The sequence below is a fragment of the Triticum urartu genome, chromosome 7A, assembly GCF_056163025.1.
Source record: "Triticum urartu cultivar PI428250 chromosome 7A, HENAU_Tu73, whole genome shotgun sequence".
Classification (NCBI taxonomy): domain Eukaryota; kingdom Viridiplantae; phylum Streptophyta; class Magnoliopsida; order Poales; family Poaceae; genus Triticum; species Triticum urartu.
In genome coordinates, this window is record NC_141879.1 from 135,461,647 (window position 1) to 135,487,500 (window position 25,854).

The 25,854-nt window shown below is 41.2% G+C and overlaps 2 protein-coding genes across 2 annotated transcripts; one reads left to right on the plus strand and one right to left on the minus strand.

The window, feature by feature from the left end:
- Positions 1-17,053: 17,053 nt before the first annotated feature.
- On the minus strand, positions 17,054-19,387 carry LOC147958549 (putative serine/threonine-protein kinase PBL5). The gene is made up of 4 exons (XM_087538034.1): positions 19,242-19,387; positions 18,744-18,822; positions 18,098-18,146; positions 17,054-17,103 (listed from the first exon to the last, which is right to left on the minus strand). The coding sequence occupies exons 1-4, from the start codon at positions 19,385-19,387 to the stop codon at positions 17,054-17,056; spliced, it is 324 nt and encodes a 107-aa protein (XP_087394160.1).
- Positions 19,388-20,858: 1,471 nt separating this feature from the next.
- Positions 20,859-24,388, plus strand: LOC147958550 (uncharacterized). The gene is made up of 3 exons (XM_087535997.1): positions 20,859-21,307; positions 21,842-21,899; positions 22,089-24,388. Exons 1-3 carry the CDS (start codon positions 21,222-21,224, stop codon positions 22,221-22,223), a joined length of 279 nt encoding a protein of 92 aa, XP_087392123.1. The 5' UTR covers positions 20,859-21,221; the 3' UTR covers positions 22,224-24,388.
- Positions 24,389-25,854: the final 1,466 nt, after the last annotated feature.

The following is a 25,854-nucleotide window of genomic DNA, read 5'->3' on the forward strand; positions in this document are numbered from 1 at the left end:
CTGCCTGGGCTCCACGCACAGGCCCATCAATCCCAGTTCTGGATTGAACTGGGACTAAAGGGGCAGGGCATTAGTACCGACCCTTTAGTCCCGGTTCAGGAACTGGGACAAAAGGCCCTTACGAACCAGGACAACAGGCCCTTTTTCTACCAGTGTACATAGAACATTGCTACACGTACAACACTCCTTGTACGATTTTTGTACAACAATTCAGCTCAGCCTTCCATTGCAAACAGTCGTACGTGAAGGAGCTTTAAACAACTTAGGCTGGTCACAATGGGTGTTGGGTTCGTAGTAATTTCAAAAAATTTCCTACGCACACGCAAGATCATGTGATGCATAGCAACGAGAGGGAGAGTGCTGCCTACGTATCCAACGCAGACCGACTGCGGAAGCGCTGACACGACGTAGAGGAAGTAGTCGTACGTCTTCACGATCCAACCGATCAAGTACCGAAACTACGGCACCTCCGAGTTCGAGCACACGTTCAGCTCGATGACGATCCCCGGACTCCGATCCAGCAAAGTGTCGGGGAAGAGTTCCATCAGCACGACGGCGTGGTGACGATCTTGATGCACTACAGCAGCAGGGCTTCGCCTAAACTCCGCTACAGTATTATCGAGGAATATGGTGGCAGGGGGCACCGCACACGGCTAAGGAATAGATCACGTGGATCAACTTGTGTGTCTAGAGGTGTCCCCTGCCTCCGTATATAAAGGAGTAGAGGGGGGAGGCTGGCCGGCCATAGAGGGAGGCGCAGGAGAGTCCTACTCCCTCTAGGAGTCGGATTCCCCCTCCAATCCTAGTCCAACTAGGATTCCTCGGAGGGGAAAAGAGGAGGAGGGGGCCGGCCACCTCTCCTAGTCCTAATAGGACTAGGGGAGGGGGGAGGCGCGCAGCCCATCTAGGGCAGCCCCTTCTCTTTTCCACTAAGGCCCACTATGGCCCATTTAGCTCCCGGGGGGTTCCGGTAACCCTCCCGGTATTCCGGTAAAATCCCGATTTCACCCGGAACACTTTCGATATCCAAATATAGGCTTCCAATATATCAATCTTTACGTCTCGACCATTTTGAGACTCCTCGTCATGTCCGTGATCACATCCGGGACTCCGAACAACCTTCGGTACATCAAAATGCATAAACTCATAATGTAACTGTCATCGTAACCTTAAGCATGCGGACCCCACGGGTTCGAGAACAATGTAGACATGACCGAGACACGTCTCCGGTCAATAACCAATAGCGGGACCTGGATGCCCATATTGGCTCCTACATATTCTACGAAGATCTTTATCGGTCAGACCGCATAACAACATACGTTGTTCCCTTTGTCATCGGTATGTTACTTGCCCGAGATTTGATCGTCGGTATCCAATACCTAGTTCAATCTCGTTACCGGCAAGTCTCTTTACTCGTTCCGTAATACATCATCTCACAATACCATATTAGTTGTAATGCTTGCAAGGCTTATGTGATGTGTATTACCGAGAGGGCCCAGAGATACCTCTCCGACAATCAGAGTGACAAATCCTAATCTCGAAATACGCCAACCCAACATCTACCTTTGGAGACACCTGTAATGCTCCTTTATAATCACTCAGTTACGTTGTGACGTTTGGTAGCACCCAAAGTGTTCCTCCGGCAAACGGGAGTTGCATAATCTCATAGTCATAGGAACATGTATAAGTCATGAAGAAAGCAGTAGCAACATACTAAACGATCTGGTGCTAAGCTAATGGAATGGATCATGTCAATCAGATCATTCAACTAATGATGTGACCTCGTTAATCAAATAACAACTCATTGTTCATGGTTAGGAAACATAACCATCTTTGATTGACGAGCTAGTCAAGTAGAGGCATACTAGTGACAATTTGTTTGTCTATGTATTCACACATGTATTATGTTTCCGGTTAATACAATTCTAGCATGAATAATAAACATTTATCATGATTATAAGGAAATAAATAATAACTTTATTATTGCCTCTAGGGCATATTTCCTTCAGTCTCCCACTTGCACTAGAGTCAATAATCTAGATTACACTGTAATGATTCTAACACCCATGGAGCCTTGGTGCTGATCATGTTTTGCTCGTGGAAGAGGCTTAGTCAACGGGTCTGCAACATTCAGATCCGTATGTATTTTGCAAATTTCTATGTCAACAATGCTCTGCATGGAGCTACTCTAGCTAATTGCTCCCACTTTCAATATGTATCTAGACCGAGACTTAGAGTCATCTAGATTAGTGTCAAACTTGCATCGGCGTAACCCTTTACGACGAACCTTTTTTCACTTCCATAATCGAGAAACATATCCTTATTCCACTAAGGATAATTCTGACCGCTGTCCAGTGATCTACTCCTAGATCACTATTGTACTCCCTTGCCAAATCAGTGCAGGGTATACAATAGATCTGGTATACAGCATGACATACTTTATGGAACCTATGGCCAAGGCATAGGGAATGACTTTCATTCTCTTTCTATCTTCTGCCGTGGTCGGGCTTTGAGTCTTACTCAACTTCACACCTTGTAATATAGGCAAGAACTCTTTCTTTGACTGCTCCATTTTGAACTACTTCAAAATCTTGTCAAGGTATGTACTCATTGAAAAAAAACTTATCAAGCGTCTTGATCTATCTCTATAGATCTTGAAGCTCAATATGTAAGCAGCTTTACCGAAGTCTTTCTTTGAAAAACTCCTTTCAAACACTCCTTTATGCTTTACAGAATAATTCTACATTATTTCCGATCAACAATATGTCATTCACATATACTTATCAGAAATGCTGTAGTGCTCCCACTCACTTTCTCGTAAATACAGGCTTCACTGCAAGTCTGTATAAAACTATATGCTTTGATCACACTATCAAAGCGTTTATTCCAACTCCGAGAGGCTTGCACCAGTCCATAAATGGATCGCTGGAGCTTGCACACTTTGTTAGCTCCCTTTGGATCGACAAAACCTTCCGGTTGCATCATATACAACTCTTCTTCCAGAAATCCATTCAGGAATGCAGTTTTGACATCCATCTGCCAAATTTCATAATCATAAAATGCGGCAATCGCTAACATGATTCGGACGGACTTAAGCATCGCTACGGGTGAGAAGGTCTCATCGTAGTCAATCCCTTGAACTTGCCGAAAACCTTTTGTGACAAGTCGAGCTTTGTAGACAGTAACATTACCATCAGCGTCAGTCTTCTTCTTAAAGATCCATTTATTCTCAATTGCTTGCCGATCATCGGGCAAGTCAACCAAAGTCCATACTTTGTTCTCATACATGGATCCCATCTCAGATTTCATGGCTTCAAGCCACTTTGCGGAATCTGGGCTCACCATCGCTTCTTCATAGTTCGTAGGTTCATCATGATCTAGTAGCATGACTTCCAGAACAGGATTACCGTACCATGCTGGTGCGGATCTCACTCTGGTTTACCTACGAGATTCGGTAGTAACTTGATCTAAAGTTACATGATCATCATCATTAGCTTCCTCACTAATTGGTGTAGTAGTCACAAGAACAGATTTTTGTGATGAAATACTTTCCAATAAGGGAGAAGGTACAGTTACCTCGTCAAGTTCTACTTTCCTCCCACTCACTTCTTTCGAGAGAAACTCTTTCTCTAGAAAAACTCCGAATTTAGCAACAAAAGTCTTGCCTTCGGATTTGTGATAGAAGGTGTACCCAACAGTCTCCTTTGGGTATCCTATGAAGACATATTTCTCCGATTTGGGTTCGAGCTTACCATGTTGAAACTTTTTCACATAAGCATCGCAGTCCCAAACTTTAAGAAACAACAGCTTAGGTTTCTTGCCAAACCATAGTTCACACGGTGTCGTCTCAACGGATTTAGATGGTGCCCTATTTAACGTGAATGCAGCTGTCTCTAATGCATAAACCCAAAACGATAGTGGTAGATCGGTAAGAGACATCATAGATCGCACCATATCTAATAAAGTACGGTTATGACGTTCGGACACACCATTACATTGTGGTGTTTCAGGTGGCATGAGTAGTGAAACTATTTCACATTGTTTTTAACTGAAGGCCAAACTCGTAACTCAAATACTCTTCTCTACGATCAGATCGTAGAAACTTTATTTTCTTGTTACGATGATTTTTCACTTCACTCTGAAATTCTTTAAACTTTTCAAATGTTTCAGACTTGTGTTTCATCAAGTAGATATACTCATATCTGCTCAAATCATCTGTGAAGATCAGAAAATAATGATACCTGTCGCGAGCCTCAATATTCATCGGACCGCATACATCAGTATGTATGATTTCCCACAAATCCGTTGCTCGCTCCTATTGTTCCGAAGAACGGCGTTTTAGTCATCTTGCCCAAAAGGCATGGTTCGCAAGCATCAAGTGATTCATAATCAAGTGATTCCAAAATCCCATCAGCATGGAGTTTCTTCATGCGCTTTACACCAATATGACCTAAACGGCAGTGCCACAAATAAGTTGCACTATCATTATTAACTTTGCATCTTTTGGTTTCAATATTATGATTATGTGTATCACTACGATCGAGATCCAACGAACTATTTTCATTGGGTGTGTAACCATATAAGGTTTTATTCATGTAAACAGAACAACAATTTATTCTCTTACTTAAATGAATAACCGTATTACAATAAACATGATCAAATCATATTCATGCTCAATGCAAACACCAAATAACACTTATTCAGGTTTCAACACTAATCCCGAAAGTATAGGGAGTGTGCGATGATGATCATATCAATCTTGGAACCACTTCCAACACACATCGTCACTTCATCCTTAACTAGTCTCTGTTTATTCTGCAACTCCCGTTTCGAGTTACTAATCTTAGCAACTGAACTAGTATCAAATACTGAGGGGTTGCTATAAACACTAGTAAAGTACACATCAATAACATGTATATCAAATATACTTATGTTCACTTTGCCATCCTTCTTATCTGCCAATCACTTGGGGTAGTTCCGCTTCCAGTGACCAGTCCCTTTGCAGTAGAAACACTTAGTCTCAGGCTTAGGACCAGACTTGGGCTTCTTCACTTGAGCAGCAACTTGCTTGCTGTTCTTCTTGAAGTTCCCCTTCTTCCCTCTGCCCTTTTCTTGAAACTAGTGATCTTGTCAACCATCAACACTTGATGTTTTTCTTGATTTCTACCTTCGTTGATTTCAGCATCACGAAGAGCTTGGGAGTTGTTTCCGTTATCCCTTGCATATTATAGTTCATCACGAAGTTCTACTAACTTGGTGATGGTGACTAGAGAATTCTGTCAATCACTATCTTATCTGGAAGATTAACTCCCACTTGATTCAAGCGATTGTAGTACCCAGACAATCTGAGCACATGCTCACTAGTTGAGCGATTCTCCTCCATCTTTTAGCTATAGAACTTGTTGGAGACTTCATATCTCTCAACTCGGGTATTTGATTGAAATATTAACTTCAATTCCTGGAACATCTCATATGGTCCATGACGTTCAAAACGTCTTTGAAGTCCCGATTCTAAGCCGTTAAGCATGGTGCACTAAACTATCAAGTAGTCATCATATTGAGCTAGCCAAACGTTCACAACGTCTTCATCTGCTCCTGCAATAGGTCTGTCACCTAGCGGTGCATCAAGGACATAATTCTTCTGTGCAGCAATGAGGATAAACCTCAAATCACGGATCCAATCCGCATCATTGCTACTAACATCTTTCAACACAATTTTCTCTAGGAACATATCAAAATAAACATATGAAAGCAACAACGCGAGCTATTGGTCTACAACATAGATATGCTAATACTACCAGGACTAAGTTCATGATAAATTAAAGTTCAATTAATCATATTACTTAAGAACTCCCACTTAGATAGACATCCCTCTAATCCTCTAAGTGATCACGTGATCCAAATCAACTAATCCATGTCCGATCATCACGTGAGATGGAGTAGTTTCATTGGTGAACATCACTATGTTGATCATATCTACTATATGATTCACGCTCGACCTTTCGGTCTCCATGTTCCGAGGCCATATCTGTATATGCTTGGCTCGTCAAGTATAACCTGAGTATTCCGCGTGTGCAACTGTTTTGCACCCGTTGTATTTGAACGTAGAGCTTATCACACCCGATCATCACGTGGTGTCTGGGCACGACGAACTTTGGCAATGGTGCATACTCAGGGAGAACACTTCTTGATAATTTAGTGAGAGATCATCTTATAATGCTACCGTCAATCAAAGCAAGATAAGATGCATAAAAGTATAAACATCACATGCAATCAATATAAGTGATATGATATGGCCATCATCATCTTGTGCTTGTGATCTCCATCTCCGAAGCACCGTCATGATTACCATCGTCACCGGCGCGACACCTTGATCTCCATCGTAGCATCGTTGTCGTCTCGCCAATCTTATGCTTCCACGACTATCACTACCGTTTAGTAATATTACATCGCGATTGCATTGCATACAATAAAACGACAACCATATGGCTCCTGCCAGTTGCCGATAACTCGGTTACAAAACATGATCATCTCATACAATAAAATTCAGCATCATGCCTTGACCATATCACATCACAACATGCCCTGCAAAAACAAGTTAGACGTCCTCTACTTTGTTGTTGCATGTTTTACGTGGCTGCTACGGGCTTAAGTAAGAACCAATCTCACCTACGCATCAAAACCACAACGATAGTTTGTCAAATAGACTCCGTTTTAACCTTCGCAAGGACCGGGCGTAGCCATACTTGGTTCAACTAAAGTTGGAGAGACAGTCGCCCGCAAGCCATCTATGTGCAAAGCACGTCGAGGGAACCGGTCTCGCGTAAGCGTACGCGTAATGTTGGTCCGGGTCGTCTCGTCCAACAATACCGCCGAACCATAGTATGACATGCTGGTAGGCAGTATGACTTGTATCGTCCACAACTCACTTGTGTTCTACTCGTGCATATAACATCAACATAAATAACCTAGGCTCGGATGCCACTGTTGGGTTTCGTAGTAATTTCAAAAAATTTCCTACGCACACGCAAGATCATGTGATGCATAGCAACGAGAGGGAGAGTGATGTCTACGTACCCAACGCAGACCGACTGCGGAAGCGCTGACACGACGTAGAGGAAGTAGTCGTACGTCTTCACGATCCAACCGATCAAGTACCGAAACTACGGCACCTCCGAATTCGAGCACACGTTCAGCTCGATGACGATCCCCGGACTCCGATCCAGCAAAGTGTCGGGGAAGAGTTCCGTCAGCACGACGGCGTGGTGACGATCTTGATGCACTACAGCAGCAGGGCTTCGCCTAAACTCCGCTACAGTATTATCGAGGAATATGGTGGCAGGGGGCACCGCACACGGCTAAGGAATAGATCACGTGGATCAACTTGTGTGTCTAGAGGTGTCCCCTGCCTCCGTATATAAAGGAGTAGAGGGAGGAGGCTGGCCGGCCATAGAGGGAGGCGCAGGAGAGTCCTACTCCCTCTGGGAGTCGGATTCCCCCTCCAATCCTAGTCCAACTAGGATTCCTCGGAGGGGAAAAGAGGAGGAGGGGGCCGGCCACCTCTCCTAGTCCTAATAGGACTAGGGGAGGGGGGAGGCGCGCAGCCCATCTAGGGCAGCCCCTTCTCTTTTCCACTAAGGCCCACTATGGCCCATTTAGCTCCCGGGGGGTTCCGGTAACCCTCCCGGTATTCCGGTAAAATCCCGATTTCACCCGGAACACTTCCGATATCCAAATATAGGCTTCCAATATATCAATCTTTACGTCTCGACCATTTCGAGACTCCTCGTCATGTCCGTGATCACATCCGGGACTCCGAACAACCTTCGGTACATCAAAATGCATAAACTCATAATGTAACTGTCATCGTAACCTTAAGCATGCGGACCCCACGGGTTCGAGAACAATGTAGACATGACCGAGACACGTCTCCGGTCAATAACCAATAGCGGGACCTGGATGCCCATATTGGCTCCTACATATTCTACGAAGATCTTTATCGGTCAGACCGCATAACAACATACGTTGTTCCCTTTGTCATCGGTATGTTACTTGCCCGAGATTTGATCGTCGGTATCCAATACCTAGTTCAATCTCGTTACCGGCAAGTCTCTTTACTCGTTCCGTAATACATCATCTCACAATACCATATTAGTTGTAATGCTTGCAAGGCTTATGTGATGTGTATTACCGAGAGGGCCCAGAGATACCTCTCCGACAATCAGAGTGACAAATCCTAATCTCGAAATACGCCAACCCAACATCTACCTTTGGAGACACCTGTAATGCTCCTTTATAATCACTCAGTTACGTTGTGACGTTTGGTAGCACCCAAAGTGTTCCTCCGGCAAACGGGAGTTGCATAATCTCATAGTCATAGGAACATGTATAAGTCATGAAGAAAGCAGTAGCAACATACTAAACGATCTAGTGCTAAGCTAATGGAATGGATCATGTCAATCAGATCATTCAACTAATGATGTGACCTCGTTAATCAAATAACAACTCATTGTTCATGGTTAGGAAACATAACCATCTTTGATTGACGAGCTAGTCAAGTAGAGGCATACTAGTGACAATTTGTTTGTCTATGTATTCACACATGTATTATGTTTCCGGTTAATACAATTCTAGCATGAATAATAAACATTTATCATGATTATAAGGAAATAAATAATAACTTTATTATTGCCTCTAGGGCATATTTCCTTCAATGGGGAGGAACTTTGCTTATGTGTCACATATTTAATGAAGAGAGAGATGCTTGTGGTAACTAGCTAAGTTACCGGAACACCACACACTCCAAGAAACAATGAGTCTATAACCTAATAAATACATTGTTGCATGACACTACATAGATGTTCCTACCCACTGTGGAGGTAGTAACATAGTCTAGGGAAGTGTGTAAGTTACTAGACTATGTTCTTGCCCATTGTGACCAGCCTTAGTACGTGGTTGTGAAAGTCCGCTAAGCATTCACTCCTAAATGTCTCCCAGTCCCATGCTCTCGAGGTAGCATCGATTTCTTGTTGCATTGTCGTGTGCTAGCAGTAGGTGTTCGAGAGAAAGCTGACCTCCCACGCTCTTGGAAAAACATACACACTATCGGGCCTGCTTGGTAGTATATATATGCAATGATCGCTAACAATGTACTCCCTCTGTAAACTAATATAAGAGTGTTTAGAACACTAAAATAGTGATCTAAACGCTCTTATATTAGTTTACGGAGGGAGTACCTTGTGATTACTAGGATTTGACTTTTATGAGATAGTTTTGCACGGAGGATCTTCAGATCTTGCTATCTTTAATTTGACTTTTGGTCAGCTTGTGGACGAGCCAATCTCTCTCCCTCCCCCCCCCTCTCTCTCTCAGAGTAATATTTAATTAATTTAACCAGCATTGTGGTTGTGCAGTTGCACGAGCAGAATCTTTAACTGCATTTAATGATTTAGAAAAATGAGAATGTAAAACCCAACCCAAACCATCTATTTCACCAAACCACAATGCTGGTTAGATGGTTTGGGTTGGGTTTGACAACCACAATGCTGGTTAAATTAATATATATGTGAACTTCTCATCTATTTCACCAAACCCAACCCAAACCATTTATCCACTTCTACAAATAAGCATGTAAAACAAATCATCGATTTAGTCTGGATAAACATGATGCAAAAACACTCTAGCACAAAAAATATATTAATCATAACATATTTCACCACGTGAAAATGAGAATGTAAAACCCAACCCAAACCATCTATTTCACCACGTGCAGATGCAAAGAGAATGTGTGCATAATATATATGTGTAAAATTTATTGCAACACACTTAATTGAAATTTGGCTGTACAAACATGTAAACAACAAACCATAACATATTTGTTCTTACATCTTTACTTTAGCTAACTAAAAATATAGAGAAGAGTCATAATTTAGAAAAATGAGAGGAAAAGACAAAATCCTCTACCTTAAATTATAGACATATCTTGTATGTACTTTTAAACGTTGCAAAAACCATGTGTGTGGGCCAAATGCTACTTCTCTCTTGAATCCAGCTAAAAATCTTATGATTGGTTCATCTACGCTTCAATTAAAGAGCATAAAGTATTGGATTGGTACAGTATATAGGTATTTAACAAAAATAATTGCAAACATATTTAATGATTTCGCATAAGCGGGGTGGGAATCATATGTTTAAATCCTACACTGGTAAATTAGGATTAATGATAAATTTCATCCATTGAGTATTAACGATAAATCTCTCTCTCTCTCTACATACACACACATGTAGCCTTTAATTAACTACCACGATGGCTGAGCAGTTGCATGGGCATCATCTTCAATTGCATAACCACATGTTTTGATGTCATCTATTTAATCCAACCAAACCAAACCATGTATGAACTTCTAACAAATAAACTAGCAGTACACATCAAATCAACAACTTAAGAAACAACAAAGGCTGCATAGACATGATGCGGAAACACTCTACCACAAAAAATCATGCATACAGAAGGTCCGAAGAATCTTTCATAATAATAAAGGTTGTAAACTAGCCAACTGAAATGAGCTTTTGATGCAAAGAAAAGGCGTGTAAAATTTCTTGCAGCCTAAATTAAATGTTGGTTGTATAAACTGAAGGAAATATGTCCTAGAGGCAATAATGAAGTTATTATTTATTTCCTTATATCATGATAAATGTTTATTATTCATGCTAGAATTGTATTAACTGGAAACATAATACATGTGTGAATATATAGACAAACAGTATGTCACTAGTATGCCTCTACTTCACTAGCTCGTTGAATCAAAGATGGTTAAGTTTCCTAGCCATAGACATGAGTTGTCATTTGATTAACAGGATCACATCATTGGAGAATGATGTGATTGACTTGACCCATTCCGTTAGCATAGCACTTGATCGTTTAGTTTGTTGCTATTGCTTTCTTCATGACTTATACATGTTCCTATGACTATGAGATTATGCAACTCCCATTTACCGGAGGAACACTGTGTGTGCTACCAAACGTCACAAGTAACTGGGTGATTATAAAGGTGCTCTACAGGTGTCTCCGAAGGTACTTGTTGGGTTGGCGTATTTCAAGATTAGGATTTGTCACTCCGATTATCGGAGAGGTATCTCTGGGCCCTCTCGGTAATGCACATCACTTAAGCCTTGCAAGCATTGCAACTAATGAGTTAGTTGCGAGATGATGTATTACAGAACGAGTAAAGAGACTTGCCGGTAACGAGATTGAACTAGGTATTGAGATACCGACGATCGAATCTCGGGCAACTAACATACCGATGACAAAAGGGAACAACGTATGTTGTTATGCGGTCTGACCGATAAAGATCTTCGTAGAATATGTGGGAGCCAATATGAGAATCCAGGTTCCGCTATTGGTTATTGACCGGAGACGTGTCTCGGTCATGTCTACATAGTTCTCGAACCCGTAGGGTCCGCACGCTTAAAGTTTCGATGACAGTTATATTATGAGTTTATGAGTTTTGATGTACCGAAGGAGTTCGGAGTCCCGGATGAGATCGCGGACATGACGAGGAGTCTCGAAATGATCGAGACGTAAAGATCGATATATTGGATGACTATATTCGGACATCGGAAAGGTTCCGAGTGATTCGGGTATTTTTTGGAGTACCGGAGAGTTACGGGAATACGTATTGGGCCATACGGGAAAGAAGGAAAAGGGCCTCAAGGGTGGCCGCACCCCTCCCCTTGGTCTGGTCCGAATTGGACTAGGGAAGGGGGGGCGCCCCCTTCCTTCCTTCTCCTTTTCCCTTCCTCTTTTCCTATTCCATATGGGAGGTGGAATCCTACTAGGACTAGGGAGTCCTAGTAGGACTCCACACTTGGCGCGCCCCCTCCTAGGGCCGGCCTCCTCCTCCCTTGCTCCTTTATATACAGGGGCAGGGGCACCCCAGAGACACAACAATTGATCTGTTTGATCTCTTAGCCGTGTGCGGTGCCCCCCTCCACCATAGTCCTCGATAATATTGTAGCGGTGCTTAGGCGAAGCCCTGCGTCGGTAGAACATCAACATCGTCACCACGCCGTCATGCTGACGAAACTCTCCCTCAACACTCGGCTGGATGTGTGCTGAACTCGGAGGTGTTGTGCGTTCGGTACTTGATCGGTCGGATCGTGAAGATGTACGACTACATCAACCGCGTTGTGATAACGCTTCCGCTTTCGGTCTATAAGGGTACGTGGACAACACTCTCCCCTCTCGTTGTTATGCATCACCATGATCTTGAGTGTGCGTAGGAAATTTTTTGAAATTACTACGTTCCCCAACATAAACATGTTAACAATAAGTCATAATGTATTTATTATAATTTAGCTAATTAAAAATATATTGACAAATGCATAATTTAGAAATGAGAGGAAAAGAGAAAAGCCATTGCCTTAAATTTATAGACATATTTTTGTAGGTACTTTCAAATGTTATAGAAAAACATGTATGTGGGCTAAATGTCACTTCTCTCTTGAAACCACCCGAAAATTTAAGATTGGTTCATCTATCTTTCAAAATTAAAGGGCATCAAGTATTGGATCGATGCAGTCTACAAGTATTTAACTAAAAAAGGTCACACACATATTTGAGGATTTTGGATAAGCGAGATGGGAGCCATATCTATACTTACTACTAGTAGAGTGCCCGTGCGTTGCCACGGGCTCTTGAAATAGTTTGCAAGATTTACATGTTAAATTTCACATATACAAACAATATAACACAAACACAATTATTGAATAATTGAAGTCCAATTTTGCAATGTAAATTGATAACAAAAAGAAAGATTAACGACATGTGCATGTAACAAACTGAGCGATGTTCGACCTTAACATCTATTACAAAACTATCAATATCTAGATGATGCGTTTAAAAAATTCTTTCACAATATCAGGAAAGTTGCCTTTAGCTTCATTCCCACGATGTTTTAACAAGTATAATAAAAATTGTTTCCTCAACTCATACCCATCTTGCACAAACATTATATGTAGTTGGTATGAAAATTTCACGCCGAAGGTCTTAAAACATGTAACGGACAATACTCACCCCGCACACCGGCTTACCAATTCTTTACCCACCAGAGCATAAAATTAAAAACAAAATAGCTAGACACATTCCTGCAATTTTTTAAATTGATAATATAAAGAATATGGTGGTAACAAAAATAAATGTTTTTATTATGAATTCATTACCCATCTATACTCGTTGAAATACCAAACGGAAATAAATGTTGCCATTTAGATATACCAGAATTTCAACCAGGCAGCTTTATTTCGAGTGCTTCTTTGAAGTCTCTTGCAGAACTTTTTAATTTCAGTGCATGCCTTAAATTTTTATCCTCTAACGATCATGATGTTTGAATAGCCTCCATAATATATAGACGGCGTACCTCTTTGTCGATGACGTATAAAATGTATCGGCCGATGGATGCATAGGGAAGATAAATCTACAAGTGGAGCTATTAGAAACAACAATAAACCATGATAACAATAGACAAAATACTTTACTTATCATGTTGCACGATGAGATGTCGTTGTCTATCCCAGGCCAGCTATCAAATAATGTTGCCAATGTTTGGATAGTTTCCTTGTCGCAAAACTTCTAACCTCGTGTTGACTCTAGCATAATGGACCTCGTGTCCCCCTCGCAACCAATTCTCTCACCGAAACCACCCCTCTCACTCGTTCTCTCTGCCACGGCGTTGCTGCCACCATATCTCCCAATCGTGGCATGTCGCTGCCACCTTCCCATCCACGCTCACCATCCCCTCCCCTCCATCAATCGCTATGTCGCCCATCCCCTCCCCGGTTATATGTTTTGGTCAGATCTGATGAGCTGCGGTGAGCACATATATGTCACGGTGAGTAGCCGGATTCAGCGACGACATCAATATGGCCATCCCATGGCGATTTCTGGTGCCATGGGCTTCATACTATACGATTTCTACCTCGGGCAATCCGTGTCATCGACCTGGCCCTCCCAGGTCGATTTTCGGTGCCGAGGGTGATCTCCGGGTAAATTGGTGTCTTGTGCAACCACGTTCTTGGCTCCTTGCCCCCGCTAGACGTTAACTGGATGGTCTTTCCCTGAATCCATCGCAAGTTAATTGCCCATCCGTTGCTACAGAGCATACATATTTTTGTAGTTTAATATAAACCTTTAGGACACTCATGCAAATAGGGTGGTGTTATCGACAATTCTTTGACCATTAAATAACTCTTCATCTTATTTTATTTTTCTTATTTCATCCACTATTTTCGTCTCTCCACCATCTATCCAAACTTGCCACCTCTGGCAGTTGTGCATCATGCAGTCAGCTCAAATTTCCTCTTACACCCCAATCACACACACATCAAAATTCAAACCCATCGGTCTGTGGTAGTGAACCCCTGGAGATAGCTAGACCTTCAACTTGTTATAGCTCATGTAGACTGATAATCACATATAAGTGCCTCACCTTGATACTTGATACCACAATAGTTGTGGTAGAAACTGGTTGTGCCATCCTAAACGGGTCAAGACAATACAACTGAAAAGAATTTCACACATGACATCTGCATAACAAGATGTCCATACATCCATCCATTTCATCGATCAAAAATAGTTTTGTAATCACTCATTTCATTTGTCAAGATAGGAGAACATATACCTACGAGCATGCACAACAATTTCATTGATACAAAAAGATTCCTAATCCTATATAGGTACATTATTCCCTGGGTGTTCATCACATTTCATTTGTCAGGACAGACCACTTGATAAAGTCTGAAACCAAATACCTGCCCGAGGAACAAGACAGATAGTAGAATAGGGAAGATGGACTCCATGGCCTCGATCGGGTGCGTTAAGGAGACCAAACTCATGCTGGTGATGACATTGCCCATCAGGTGTATTAAGGGCAAAGGCAGGATCTTTCTGTATTGCACAAAAGTGTAATTCATTCATTACAAATTTGCATTACTTTAGAATGTCACATGAATCATGAATGTGTTACCGAAAAGGAAATATTTAAATCCCAACACTATCAGGTAAATTTTAAAAAGGGACGATTTTTCAGTCACTCATGTGAGGCCTTATCCCATTGTAGAAGCTAAAGCTTGTTTGAAAAAGGTAACCATGGACAAATATATGTAAGAAACAAAATTCATGCCAAGTTATTAAGATAAGCATCGACAGGAGGTTGGGACCTTTTTTATTTTGTTCCTAGGGGGCTCCCAGTTTTCTGTCACGGCAGCCTGCAACCATGAACCATGTTAGCACGAAACATTCTGTCATGCTGAGTTAATGTAACAAGAGCACAACTGAAGCAAAGAAGATCAAAAGATGAAAAAATAGATCAGCATTATAGACAAAAAATTCCAGATGAATGAATAAAACAACTCTTTCTCCTAAATCTAACATAGCAGAGTATGCATGTCTAGCTACTAAAATTACTACACATGTAATGTACTCCCTCCGTTCCAAAATATAAGTCTTTTTAGAGATTCCACTACGGAATACATACGGAGCAAAATGAGTGAATGTACACTCTAAAGTATGTCTATATACATCCTATGTAGTTCGTAGTGGAATCTCTAAAAAGACTTATATTTAGGAACGGAGGGAGTAGTTTGTTTAAGATCCAATAAGCTCATAACCATGTTTAACACAATTTCTTTCAAACCCAACAAGGATTAAGGTTGTAATACTAAGAGAAAACGCGCAAAAAGCTACTCCCTCCGTTCCTAAATATTTGTCTTTCTAGATATTTCAACAACTGACTACATACGGAGCGAAATGAGTGAATCTACACTCTAAAATATGTCTATATACATCCGTATGTGATAGTCCATTTGAGATCTCTAGAAAGACAAATATTTAGGAACAGAGGGAGTACATGGTTTTCCTGATTGACATACTGTATAGAATTCTTTCAAGGTCTTTCATAAATGATTATGTTTAGTACAAAACCAACATAAGGAAAACTGACATTGTTCTATCCTTACCAATTGCCGCATTAATTAGTAAGAAAACTGAAACTTCTTTTGGCATCCCCAACAAAGTTGCTTTGCTCAAAGAACGAATTATCTGGACCTAATTCTTTTGTCATCCAGAAGGAGGTTGCTCTGCTCACAAAAACAAACAAGAAGAAATGACCTTGTAAGAGTGCATGATAAAAAAAGTTGTGACATTAGAACATTGTCAATGACACATATAGGAGCAAGCTATATCACAAATTATTCTCATGAGCTAGTTAAGTTACCAACAATCATTTATTATTAACCTCAAGCACTACTTTAATTCAAAGAACGTAAAAATGAGGAAAATCTAAACAAACATAACCATTTGGATTTTGGACACTGCTGAGATCAATATACAGATAGCTTGATGTTTTAAAAAGCCTATCAATGCTTTTGGAATAGTTATGGTCAGAATGGGCCATTTGTTTTGAGATTTGACCAATACGCAGTATATTATCATATGGCAACCTGTACATGAACACCAACCTGCTGAGATCAATTTTTTTGCGAACGTACTTGCTGAATAATATATAGCCTGTAATTGAAATATTGTATCTCGGTCTTTTGTCAGCAACATCTAAGATTTCGTAAGCTTTGACAGTAAAAGACCAAGTGCAAGAATTGGAACATGGAAGAAGCTTACGTGGGCACGATGCCATCGGGTTGTATGCCAAGATCGTGGTTGTAGAGCTCCCTCTATCTCCCTTGCCAAGCTCTCCCTCCGACTAGCAGTAGAACAACTGCTCATGCTGCTTTTGAACACTCCTTCCATGCTGCCGCAGATCAGTTGGCGGCGTAGGCCAACTCTCGCTTGTATCATCACGTTGAACAGAATATGCGCCTATGTTTACTTTCCTTGTGGGTGCTAATATAGAGGCACTAGGATATCCATCCTGCTCGATTGCCGGTTGAGCCATCGATTCCCGGCATAGGGGGTGCATTGACGCGAGAAATAGCACCGAGTGCCTAGGTATCTCTTGCCGTGTTGGATGGATCGCTGCTACGCCGGCAAATTATATTAGCATCAGGTACCGTCTGCGTTGAAACAGATCTGCGCTTGGGTGTTTCTTTTTACTGTATTTTACAAAAAAAATAGTTCTCTTAAGCGCGTGTATAAGAGTCTTGCATTGAAGATGTCCTAAAAAGCGCATGTCTTCCAGTTTGGTGATTGCAGAGAGTATAAGACATTCAAAAGGAGTCGAAGGAGCATAAATGAATAATGTAGGTGCAAGAACAGAAACAGGTATACATTTTTTTATATGCATTATAAACTCAATAGAGGAAGAGAAGTGCAGAAACATCCTCTTATGCTTTTGCCAGTTGGACCTTTCTTGCCTATCGAGAAAACAAGATAACACTTGGTTCAAAAATCAAGAGAAATGACCGTCCAGAGTTACTTGACACTGAAATGGATGTATCTAGACGTGCATTTCAGCATCAAGTAATTCTGGACGGAGGGAGTATATGATTATTTTAGTTCTCAAGAAATAATTGGACTAAAAGGAGAAAACAGAGGAATATAAAAGGTATGAGACTTGGAAAGGATGTCTAGAAACTAATTGGAGGCACACTGTTATCAACACGTACGAAAGAACACTCTTCAAGTTACAAAAGGAACTTCCTCTTCAAGTTACAAAAGGAACTTCCTTTGATGTCCTAAGCTAATTCAGTCTCGACTGTATGCATTGTTATTATCTTATAGTACAAAATAAAATAAAAACTAATAATACCTCCAGATATTTATACTACATGGAAGATAATTATTAGAGAAAAACGACCAATAAAGCATGACTGAAGTTTAAAATTTGCATCCCTAAAAAGTAATCATTGTACCAAAGGATTTGATCTGTGAGCATTTTCCTTTTTCCCAAGCAACAACATTTAACTTTTCAGGAGAAGGGTATATACAATATTTACTAAACTGAATGCTTTCCACCTGTTTCTAAAAGGAATGGATCCTTCATCTAGTCCTTTGCTATCTTCTACAAATTCTTTAAAGAGTACACCTAAACTGCGGCAAATAATGCAATGCCTAGAGGTAAATCTATCAATTTTGGCACATACGTACTTGCATGGTGTTCTCCACCTCTATCAACATTTGTCCGTCCAATTTGTGCCTACATGAACAATCGACTTCAGTTAAGAACATTGTACAAAAGTAGGCACATTAGTATATTGGAAGTGGTAAGGAATAAACACTAAAACATAGTTCCTAATATCAGCTATTAAAGCAGGAGCATAATTTTCACACCAAGTAAGTCCCTACAATAAACACACATCAAAAGATGAGAGAACTTTCAGGGACATGAAACAAAATAAATCTGAATGAATCCATTTATATGATTTATATGTAAGAACAATGTGTGGCTGCTGTATTAGAAGATGTCCTTTCAAAGATTTATTCATAGGAAGGCAGCAGGATTTGTATTGATCCTTATATATTGTCCAAATTTCTATATTGGATCGAACCCAACAGAAATTGCACACATTTAGCTTGTAGTGCAGATTTATAGAAATTAACTGTGAGCGACATTCTCTAATAATTAATCGTACATTCTGATTTCCAGCTAACCCATGATCACAGAAGCAGAAGCAAACAACTCATTTCCTTCACAATAGCAAGCCAATTTGATCACAGAAGGCAATCGTTAACTGACTTATCCATGTGTGTGTGTATTAAAGTTTATAACACAATATCTATTCAGCAGTAGAACCTTGATTTTATTTTCTTGCATGTGCAAAGTTGAACCGCTAGTGGCCTCACCTCTGAGCCCATGCCCCACCTTTGAAAGCCTGTATCATGCAATCAAATGAGAGAGGGATTGACAAAGGGGAATTGAAAGTGAACAAAAAGAAAAGCAAATTCTTGAAGTGAACTCTTTCCCAGAACTGAGAAAGGAGAACCATAGATGATTCTTCTATGACCCATTTCTTTTCCCCTTTGATTTCCCAAATCCACACGAACAACTTTCTAGAACACACACCAGCCGTGTGAAGGTTTACCACACAAACAGAACTACTACCATAACACATGCATCATGAAGAAAAGCCAATGCATTTCAATAGGGATGCTTAGTTATAACATGTTAAGAGCAGAGATAGATACATATTAACTGCATTGCAGAGATGAACTGGACCAAACAGAGAGCAAGTTGAGACGAAGTATTCCAAAGAGATGGCTCTCTAGGTTGCCGAAGGGCATGTACTCGTACAATAGCAGGCGCTTGTCCCCCTGCGCGCAGAAGCCGACCAGGCTGACAAAGTTAGGCTGGCTGAGCACCGTCAGCATCAGCACCTCCACCAGGAACTCCTTCCTCCCCTGCACGCTCTCCGGAGCCTGCTGCTTCATTGCCGCCATCTGTGCATCGGAAGCGCCTTGTGAGAAGAAGAAAAATAATCATATTGTGATGATGATATAATACATATATCATGTATAGTCCAGACTCCAGACCAAAGAATGATCAGAAAATCAACATGGTAGTTGGATTTGTGAAACATCTACGACAGAAGAGATTAACAATAGACTCCAGAACCACATCATTCCCGAGGAATTAAGATCCATCCGGAAATTTTAATGAAATGGTCAAATTGAATCACAACGGATGGTATAAATTTGATTGTGTCCCTGACTCCCTGTCATAATTCCGAATCCTACACAATGTGAAAAAAGAAAAGATAGATTTGTTAATACAACATTAGGCAGATTTGTTAATACAACATAGTGATATTACATGCACTGACAGGATCGGTATGTGGTATCTTGTTTGCTCCCGGAGAGTGTGATGCCCTTCCTCCTAATCTTATTTGAGCGCTGGATCTAAAGAGGCATTAGCATTATGATATGAACTATGATAGTAGGAATATAATATGAACTAATCTAATGGAGAGTTTGATGTCCGTTCTTCTAATCCGTGCTGCACTGCTCCCTCCCTGTGCTAATCTAACTATAGACAAATCACCAAAAAATGGATTGGGCACCCACCTTCTGTCGGGCTGCTGCTGCTCCACCGACATGGAGGCTCTGCGGCGAATCCCCCGGCCGGATCTGGCCACATCAAACACCGGAGTGGCAAGACCTGGCCCTCTCTCCGTCAGATCGAGTAGGGGAGGGGAGCTCGTGGCCTTGCACGAAGGGAGGAGATCGGGTAGGGGAGGGGAGTTCCTAGCCTTGGGCGAAGGGAGGAGGGAGGCTGATACCCATCGCTGCCCCGCTGTACATGGCTGCTGGGGGAGGGGGTGGTGGCGGCCGGCTGGGGAGGGAGGTCATGGTGTCCGGTGGCCAGCTCATCTCGGATCTCGGCGGCGGCGGCTCCTCTCGGATCTCGGTGGCGGCGTAGGACTCCACTATGGCGGCTGGGCGTGGTTCTCGTACTCGTAGCTCTGCTTAACCTTCTAGGTCTTTTTTCGTTGGTTAACCTTCGCAGGTCTATTTTTTTGGTACGTGGATGGGTGTGGGTTGAGGCCTCAAGAGAAGGTTTTTTCGGTTTCTGGTGAATAAGTCAGAGGTGGGAGGAGGTACCAAAAAAATCAGGAGAAGTGGGACTAAAGAAAACCTGAAAGCGAGACTACCAACTGCTTCATTAGGAGTAGAGATTCGCAGGTTTATTTTTTTGGTACGTGGATGGGTGTGGGTTGAGGCCTCAGGAGGAGGTTTTTCCGATTTCTGATGGATAAGTCAGAGGTGGGAAGAGATATCAAAAAAATCAGGAGAGGTGGGACTAAAGAAAACCTGAAAGCGAGACTATCAAGTGTTTTATTAAAAATATAAGAGTAGAGATTAAACAAGCAAACATGTTAGGGGCGGACGAAAACTCTGCCAACGAAACGTCCCGCGCCCCGCGTCAGCCCAATACATCGCTTCCCTTACCTAAAAAAACATCCCTTCCCGAAGGAAAATACAATCCGAACGCGCAGGACCCATGGTTAGCGATGGAAGTTAGGGTTAGAGCGCCGCTGCACTGCCCCATACCTTCGTCCGCCATCCGTCCTGCTCCCCTTCCCACCATCGCTCTGCCGTCGCCCCCATGTTCCACCCGATGCGCCGGCACGACGCGCCCGCGGGCCGGTCTTGCCTTGCCGTCCACCCACACATCTCCTCCCTCGGATTCTGGCGAGCTGCGGCGGCAGCCACAGTGAACTGCCATGGGTGCAGCCAATCCGAGCTCTAGTTCGGGCAGGTCAACCGTGTCTCAATGGTGGCGCGGGCCAACCTGGTGGCGCCGGACGCTGCCAGTCTCGGCCGTCGCGCGATTGTGCGGATGACGCTCAGCATGTCCCTGTAAGCGCCGGCTACTGCTGCTCCCCGCCCCAATGTAATTATCCAATGCTCGAAAACTATTTTTTTGTTCAGACCGATCTGCTCTTCAATTCTCGCTGGTTTGTGGTTTTCAGACCCCAACCAATCACGGTTAGTGCTAATGGAGAAGAACCTGTTGTTCCTGGATGCATGGCAGGCACTCCACCACGCTACCACCATTAGTCTCATCCATGACGAGCTGGTGAACACGTGAGACATGACATGTCTGATTCCAGTTGTGCAAAGTCTGCTTGTATTGCTATCCGTCCTGCCCCTAGCAGGCTAGCAATATAATTTGTCTGCTGCCTCAACGGCTCACACTTCTGCAAGTCATTACAGGCCACCTATTAGTATTGTAGAAAGTACAACTGAATTTAATAATTGGATCAAAATCAAATGCAGCTGTCATGTACCGCCTTTGTTTGAATCTGAAATTCTATTAGAAACATGATGGTGTCGTGTTTTTGCAGTTCTTATGCCGTCTAACGAATTTTCTTTCCCCACATTTTATTTCAGATGCTGCAACCTTGGTCTATCCTTCACTCGATTCTTGAAACTGTTTGCGTTTTCTGAAGTAAGTCTGGCACACGAGGTGCCCTCATGGGTGTAGATTTATCCATTGGCTACCCATTGGAACATCACTTGCAGGACTCTCTATTTTAAACGCAAAATTGATGTACTACTTTTTTTCTTAATTGTATTCAGTAAGGATTACTTTATTCATACATTGTTGGCATAAAATTGATGCTCAGTCTTGTGGCAGACTTCCTGTGTTAGGAGACACTTTCCCCAGATCCAATTCGTCGATGGAGTTAGAACAATTCCGTACAACAGAGTCTTAGGTAATTTATGTTCTAATCATGTTATTATTATTGCAAAACCAAATACGGATGCTTAATCTGAGCTATCTCTCACCCCATTTCCTCTAGGTCTCTGCCAATTATTGTTATTCTTTTGAGGTGAATGCAACTGTTGGTCATGCTTTAACCACACGTCAATTGCAGGAGTGCGACAGCGCCATCCTGTTCCACAAACCATGTGAAGAATGATGGGTGGTGTAATCCCATCCTAGCTAGAGTGCTAGACAGATTTAATAAACTCTTTCGAGCTCATCTTTTGGCCTGAAACACAACTAAACTGCCCCAGTAGTGAGCAATCATTAATAAAACGGAGTTCATTTGATCCATCTGATAAAAATAACTATTGGGGAATAAGAATGAAAAGTAATCACGTGTTGTTTCTGCAGTGGAATTCAGGTATACCCTCTCCTCTATTTATTTGACTGTTGTTAGATTGGTTCATCTTGGTCTGACGTGTTAATGGAGTTATTTCATTCCTCACATGACCCCTTTCAATTGGATCAGTTCTCCTTGTTTGGTTACTCTATATTCCCTACATAGATCTTTATTATGTTCATCGAGACTTTAGAGTAAGACTTTTATTTTGTTCATATTACCTTCAAGGTAACATGGTACCTACAACACAGGGGGACTAATGGCAATCAGTTCTAATTTCTAAATCTAATTAAGTGTAAGCTTCTCTGTTGTCTGTACTACAGCCGTGATGATCACAATCTTACTTTTTTTGTTAGTGCTTCCATTACTTTCTATTGAAAAATGCTCAATGGGCTAGGGAGTGGACCCTTTTAGTAAGTTATATGTATAACCAGAGATTACTTGATTTTCTCATCGTTATCTGGTTAGTTATCCCTCACAAAATCAAGTGATAATATATGCAGTATGTATAAGACTAGGAGTATTGGATGGTTGTGATTCGGGAGTATGTATTTTGAACGAAGTTTGTAGTACGTATAGGGTGATAGATAGGTTGGGTAGGAACTTATGCTCTAATTTACTATGGTTGTACGTAGTTAAATTAATTTTTGGTCGAATCGTGTCTTTCACACTGATCTTAATATACTGGATAAATTATACAATAAAGTGGTTTGTGATTTTTTGGTTTTACAGTATCCATCGTAATACATAACTTATTATTCGCACTTCAACTTCCCATGTACTATTAATCCAAATCAATTTGAAAATCCAATAAACTTCTATATGTTCTATATTCTTTTCAAACATGAGCATTGCTGGTTAATAAATTGATTTACATTAATTTCTTAAAAGGGGACCGCACACATGTCCTGGTGCTAAAAGTTTTTAGAAAGGGTTTATGTAATTTTGGTAGTATAAAAGTAACCCAAGATCTTTAGTATTATCCAGAGCTAGGATATGTAAATGTATAAACACATGGTAGAAGGTCAGTCAATTCGCAGGGTCTAACCTTGTAGTGCTGCTATTTGTCCCAACCATCTAATACTCATAACTAACTTCATTTCCTCCATTGTTAGGCTAAAATCTGGAGCCGCAAACGGAGCATTACTAACCATCAGTTCACAGAAACGCAATCTGACCTGAAGTTACAGAGTAGTCAAGGATGATATACGGATATGCCATGACCATTTGATAAGAAGAAAGCAGAATATCTAAAGAAGGAATACATACCCCGCTAGCAAGAGAAAGTTGTGGCGGCCCGTGAGAATATCGATGGACCTCAAAATCCCACAACTTTATTTCTCCATATATATTTTGCCTTCTAAAGAGTAGTTATTGCCAATTGATTGTCAATAGAATGTCTAGATGCATGAGTATTTGACATCTGCGTTTGTTCTGATCTATAGAAGCACTGGAAATAATACTTTATCATTCAGTCAGAAATAACTAAATTTTCATGAAATCTCATATCTTCAGTAATTTGCTCGCAGGAGAGCGATGACTGTGGCAACAAGCTCACTAGGGATGGAGAGCACTGCATAGAGTAGGGAGGGAACGTGAATGGAATTGGGCATTGGTATAGTGAGTGTCAGTTTCGGTCAGGCTCCACCATGTGTGGTGTTTCAGCTCAAACACCATAAAGCTATTTAATTATTTATGTTTATTTATCTTTCTTCTGATCAAATTAAAATGTCTAATCAAAATTTTGTAATCACATAGGTGGATTATATTGGGGTTTATGGATAGGAATATTTCATTTGACTATTTTGAGCCTGTATATTTCACTTAGAATTTCCACCATTGTTCTTTGTGGACTAATTTTGATTAATACTTGGCAAAAGCATATTAGACTATTATTTTACAATTAATTCTGATTACTATATTTTCGGTAATTTGGAGACTACCTATTTGGCAGTAATACAGGACACACTTCAGTCCAAAATTATTTACAATTTTAGTGAACTCGGAATTGAATGATGATATGGTGAGAAGTAGAAATATGAAAGTGATGAGCACAACAGTGAACACTTATATCGTGTGATTTTGGACAGCCATCCTAGAAGAGGTCACAAGACCAAACTCATCTTGTAACGCGAACTCCTAATACCATCAGTGGTGACCTGTCATCAAACAGATAAATGCCGGCTTAGGGCCTGTTCGGATCCACCCCACTCCACAACTCTGCTCTGGGAGCCGGCAGAGCTGGCCCGAGCGTTGCAACTCCCTAGAGTCGACAGAGCGGAGCAGAGCGATCTGTAGATGGAAATCGCAGAGTTGGGAATGAGCTGCTCCGTAGATCCTGGAAATGAAGGAGTTCGTCAAATTTATAGCACACTGCCACCAGGGGCGAATCTACTAGGGGGGCTTCAACAGGCTTGAGCCCCCCCTCCAGCACTGCAAGAATTTTTTTTACTACTAGTTTCATGGCCCAATTCAGCCACTTGCAAGCCCAACCCAACAGATATTGGCATGATACAGGCTTTGAGCCCACCCTCCAGTTTCTGTCTAGATTCGCCACTGACTGCCACCGATAAGTGGCGTACCCATTTGTTCATGTTATGTCTCTCCTGGAGGAGTCGGAGAGTAGGATTTTATGAAGCCGGTGGATTACCGAACAGGCTCTTAATAGATGAACTTTACTACTTATTGTCTACTAGCAAAAGGGCTCGTGCGTTGCAACGGGAGAATAAGTGTTATCCTCGAAATCGGGTCTCCTTTTCTTGTGATAGACTCACTCATGATCAATGCTTTAAAAGTATAAAAGAGAGGTAGTGGTAGTAATTTTAAATACAAAAAATAACTTTTCTTCTAGGAATTGTTTTGTGTTTTCAACAATTAGAAATATATGAATATATATCTAAATATCTCCAAAAATATTAATATATCACATCCGAGAAAAAATATGACCAGTGTTCACAAAAATGTTTGGAAATTTAAAAAACAAATTCTAGCCATGCATGATTGCATAGTTGCAATAGATGGATGAATCTACACATAACTATGTTTATCAATTATCACTTACACGTTAAATAGGTTGTAAACAATTTTGCATATACCAAACTCAAAATATTTTTGAACATTGTAAATGGTATAGTTGAATATGTACCAATATCATACACAAATAATTATATTAGCATGTATGTATGTATGTATGTATGTATGTATGTATGTATGTATGTACGTACGTACGTATGTATTGACTGAGCAAATAACAAAAAATATATAAGAGTAATAGTTTAGTCGTATGTTCATGCA

What these genes read in the sequence shown, in the direction of transcription:
- LOC147958550 (XM_087535997.1), top strand. Translation starts at nt 21,222, where the DNA reads ATGGTGGCGCGGGCCAACCTGGTGGCGCCGGACGCTGCCAGTCTCGGC. An exon ending in ATGACGCTCAGCATGTCCCT is followed by an intron (nt 21,308 to 21,841) that starts GTAAGCGCCGGC and finishes ATTTTATTTCAG; the next exon opens with ATGCTGCAACCTTGGTCTAT. An exon ending in AACTGTTTGCGTTTTCTGAA is followed by an intron (nt 21,900 to 22,088) that starts GTAAGTCTGGCA and finishes GTCTTGTGGCAG; the next exon opens with ACTTCCTGTGTTAGGAGACA.
- LOC147958549 (XM_087538034.1), bottom strand. Translation starts at nt 19,387, where the DNA reads ATGGCGGCAATGAAGCAGCAGGCTCCGGAGAGCGTGCAGGGGAGGAAG. An exon ending in TGCAAGAAAATAAAATCAAG is followed by an intron (nt 18,147 to 18,743) that starts GTTCTACTGCTG and finishes TTGTTCATGTAG; the next exon opens with GCACAAATTGGACGGACAAA. An exon ending in AGGTGGAGAACACCATGCAA is followed by an intron (nt 17,104 to 18,097) that starts GTACGTATGTGC and finishes TGTAAAATACAG; the next exon opens with TAAAAAGAAACACCCAAGCG.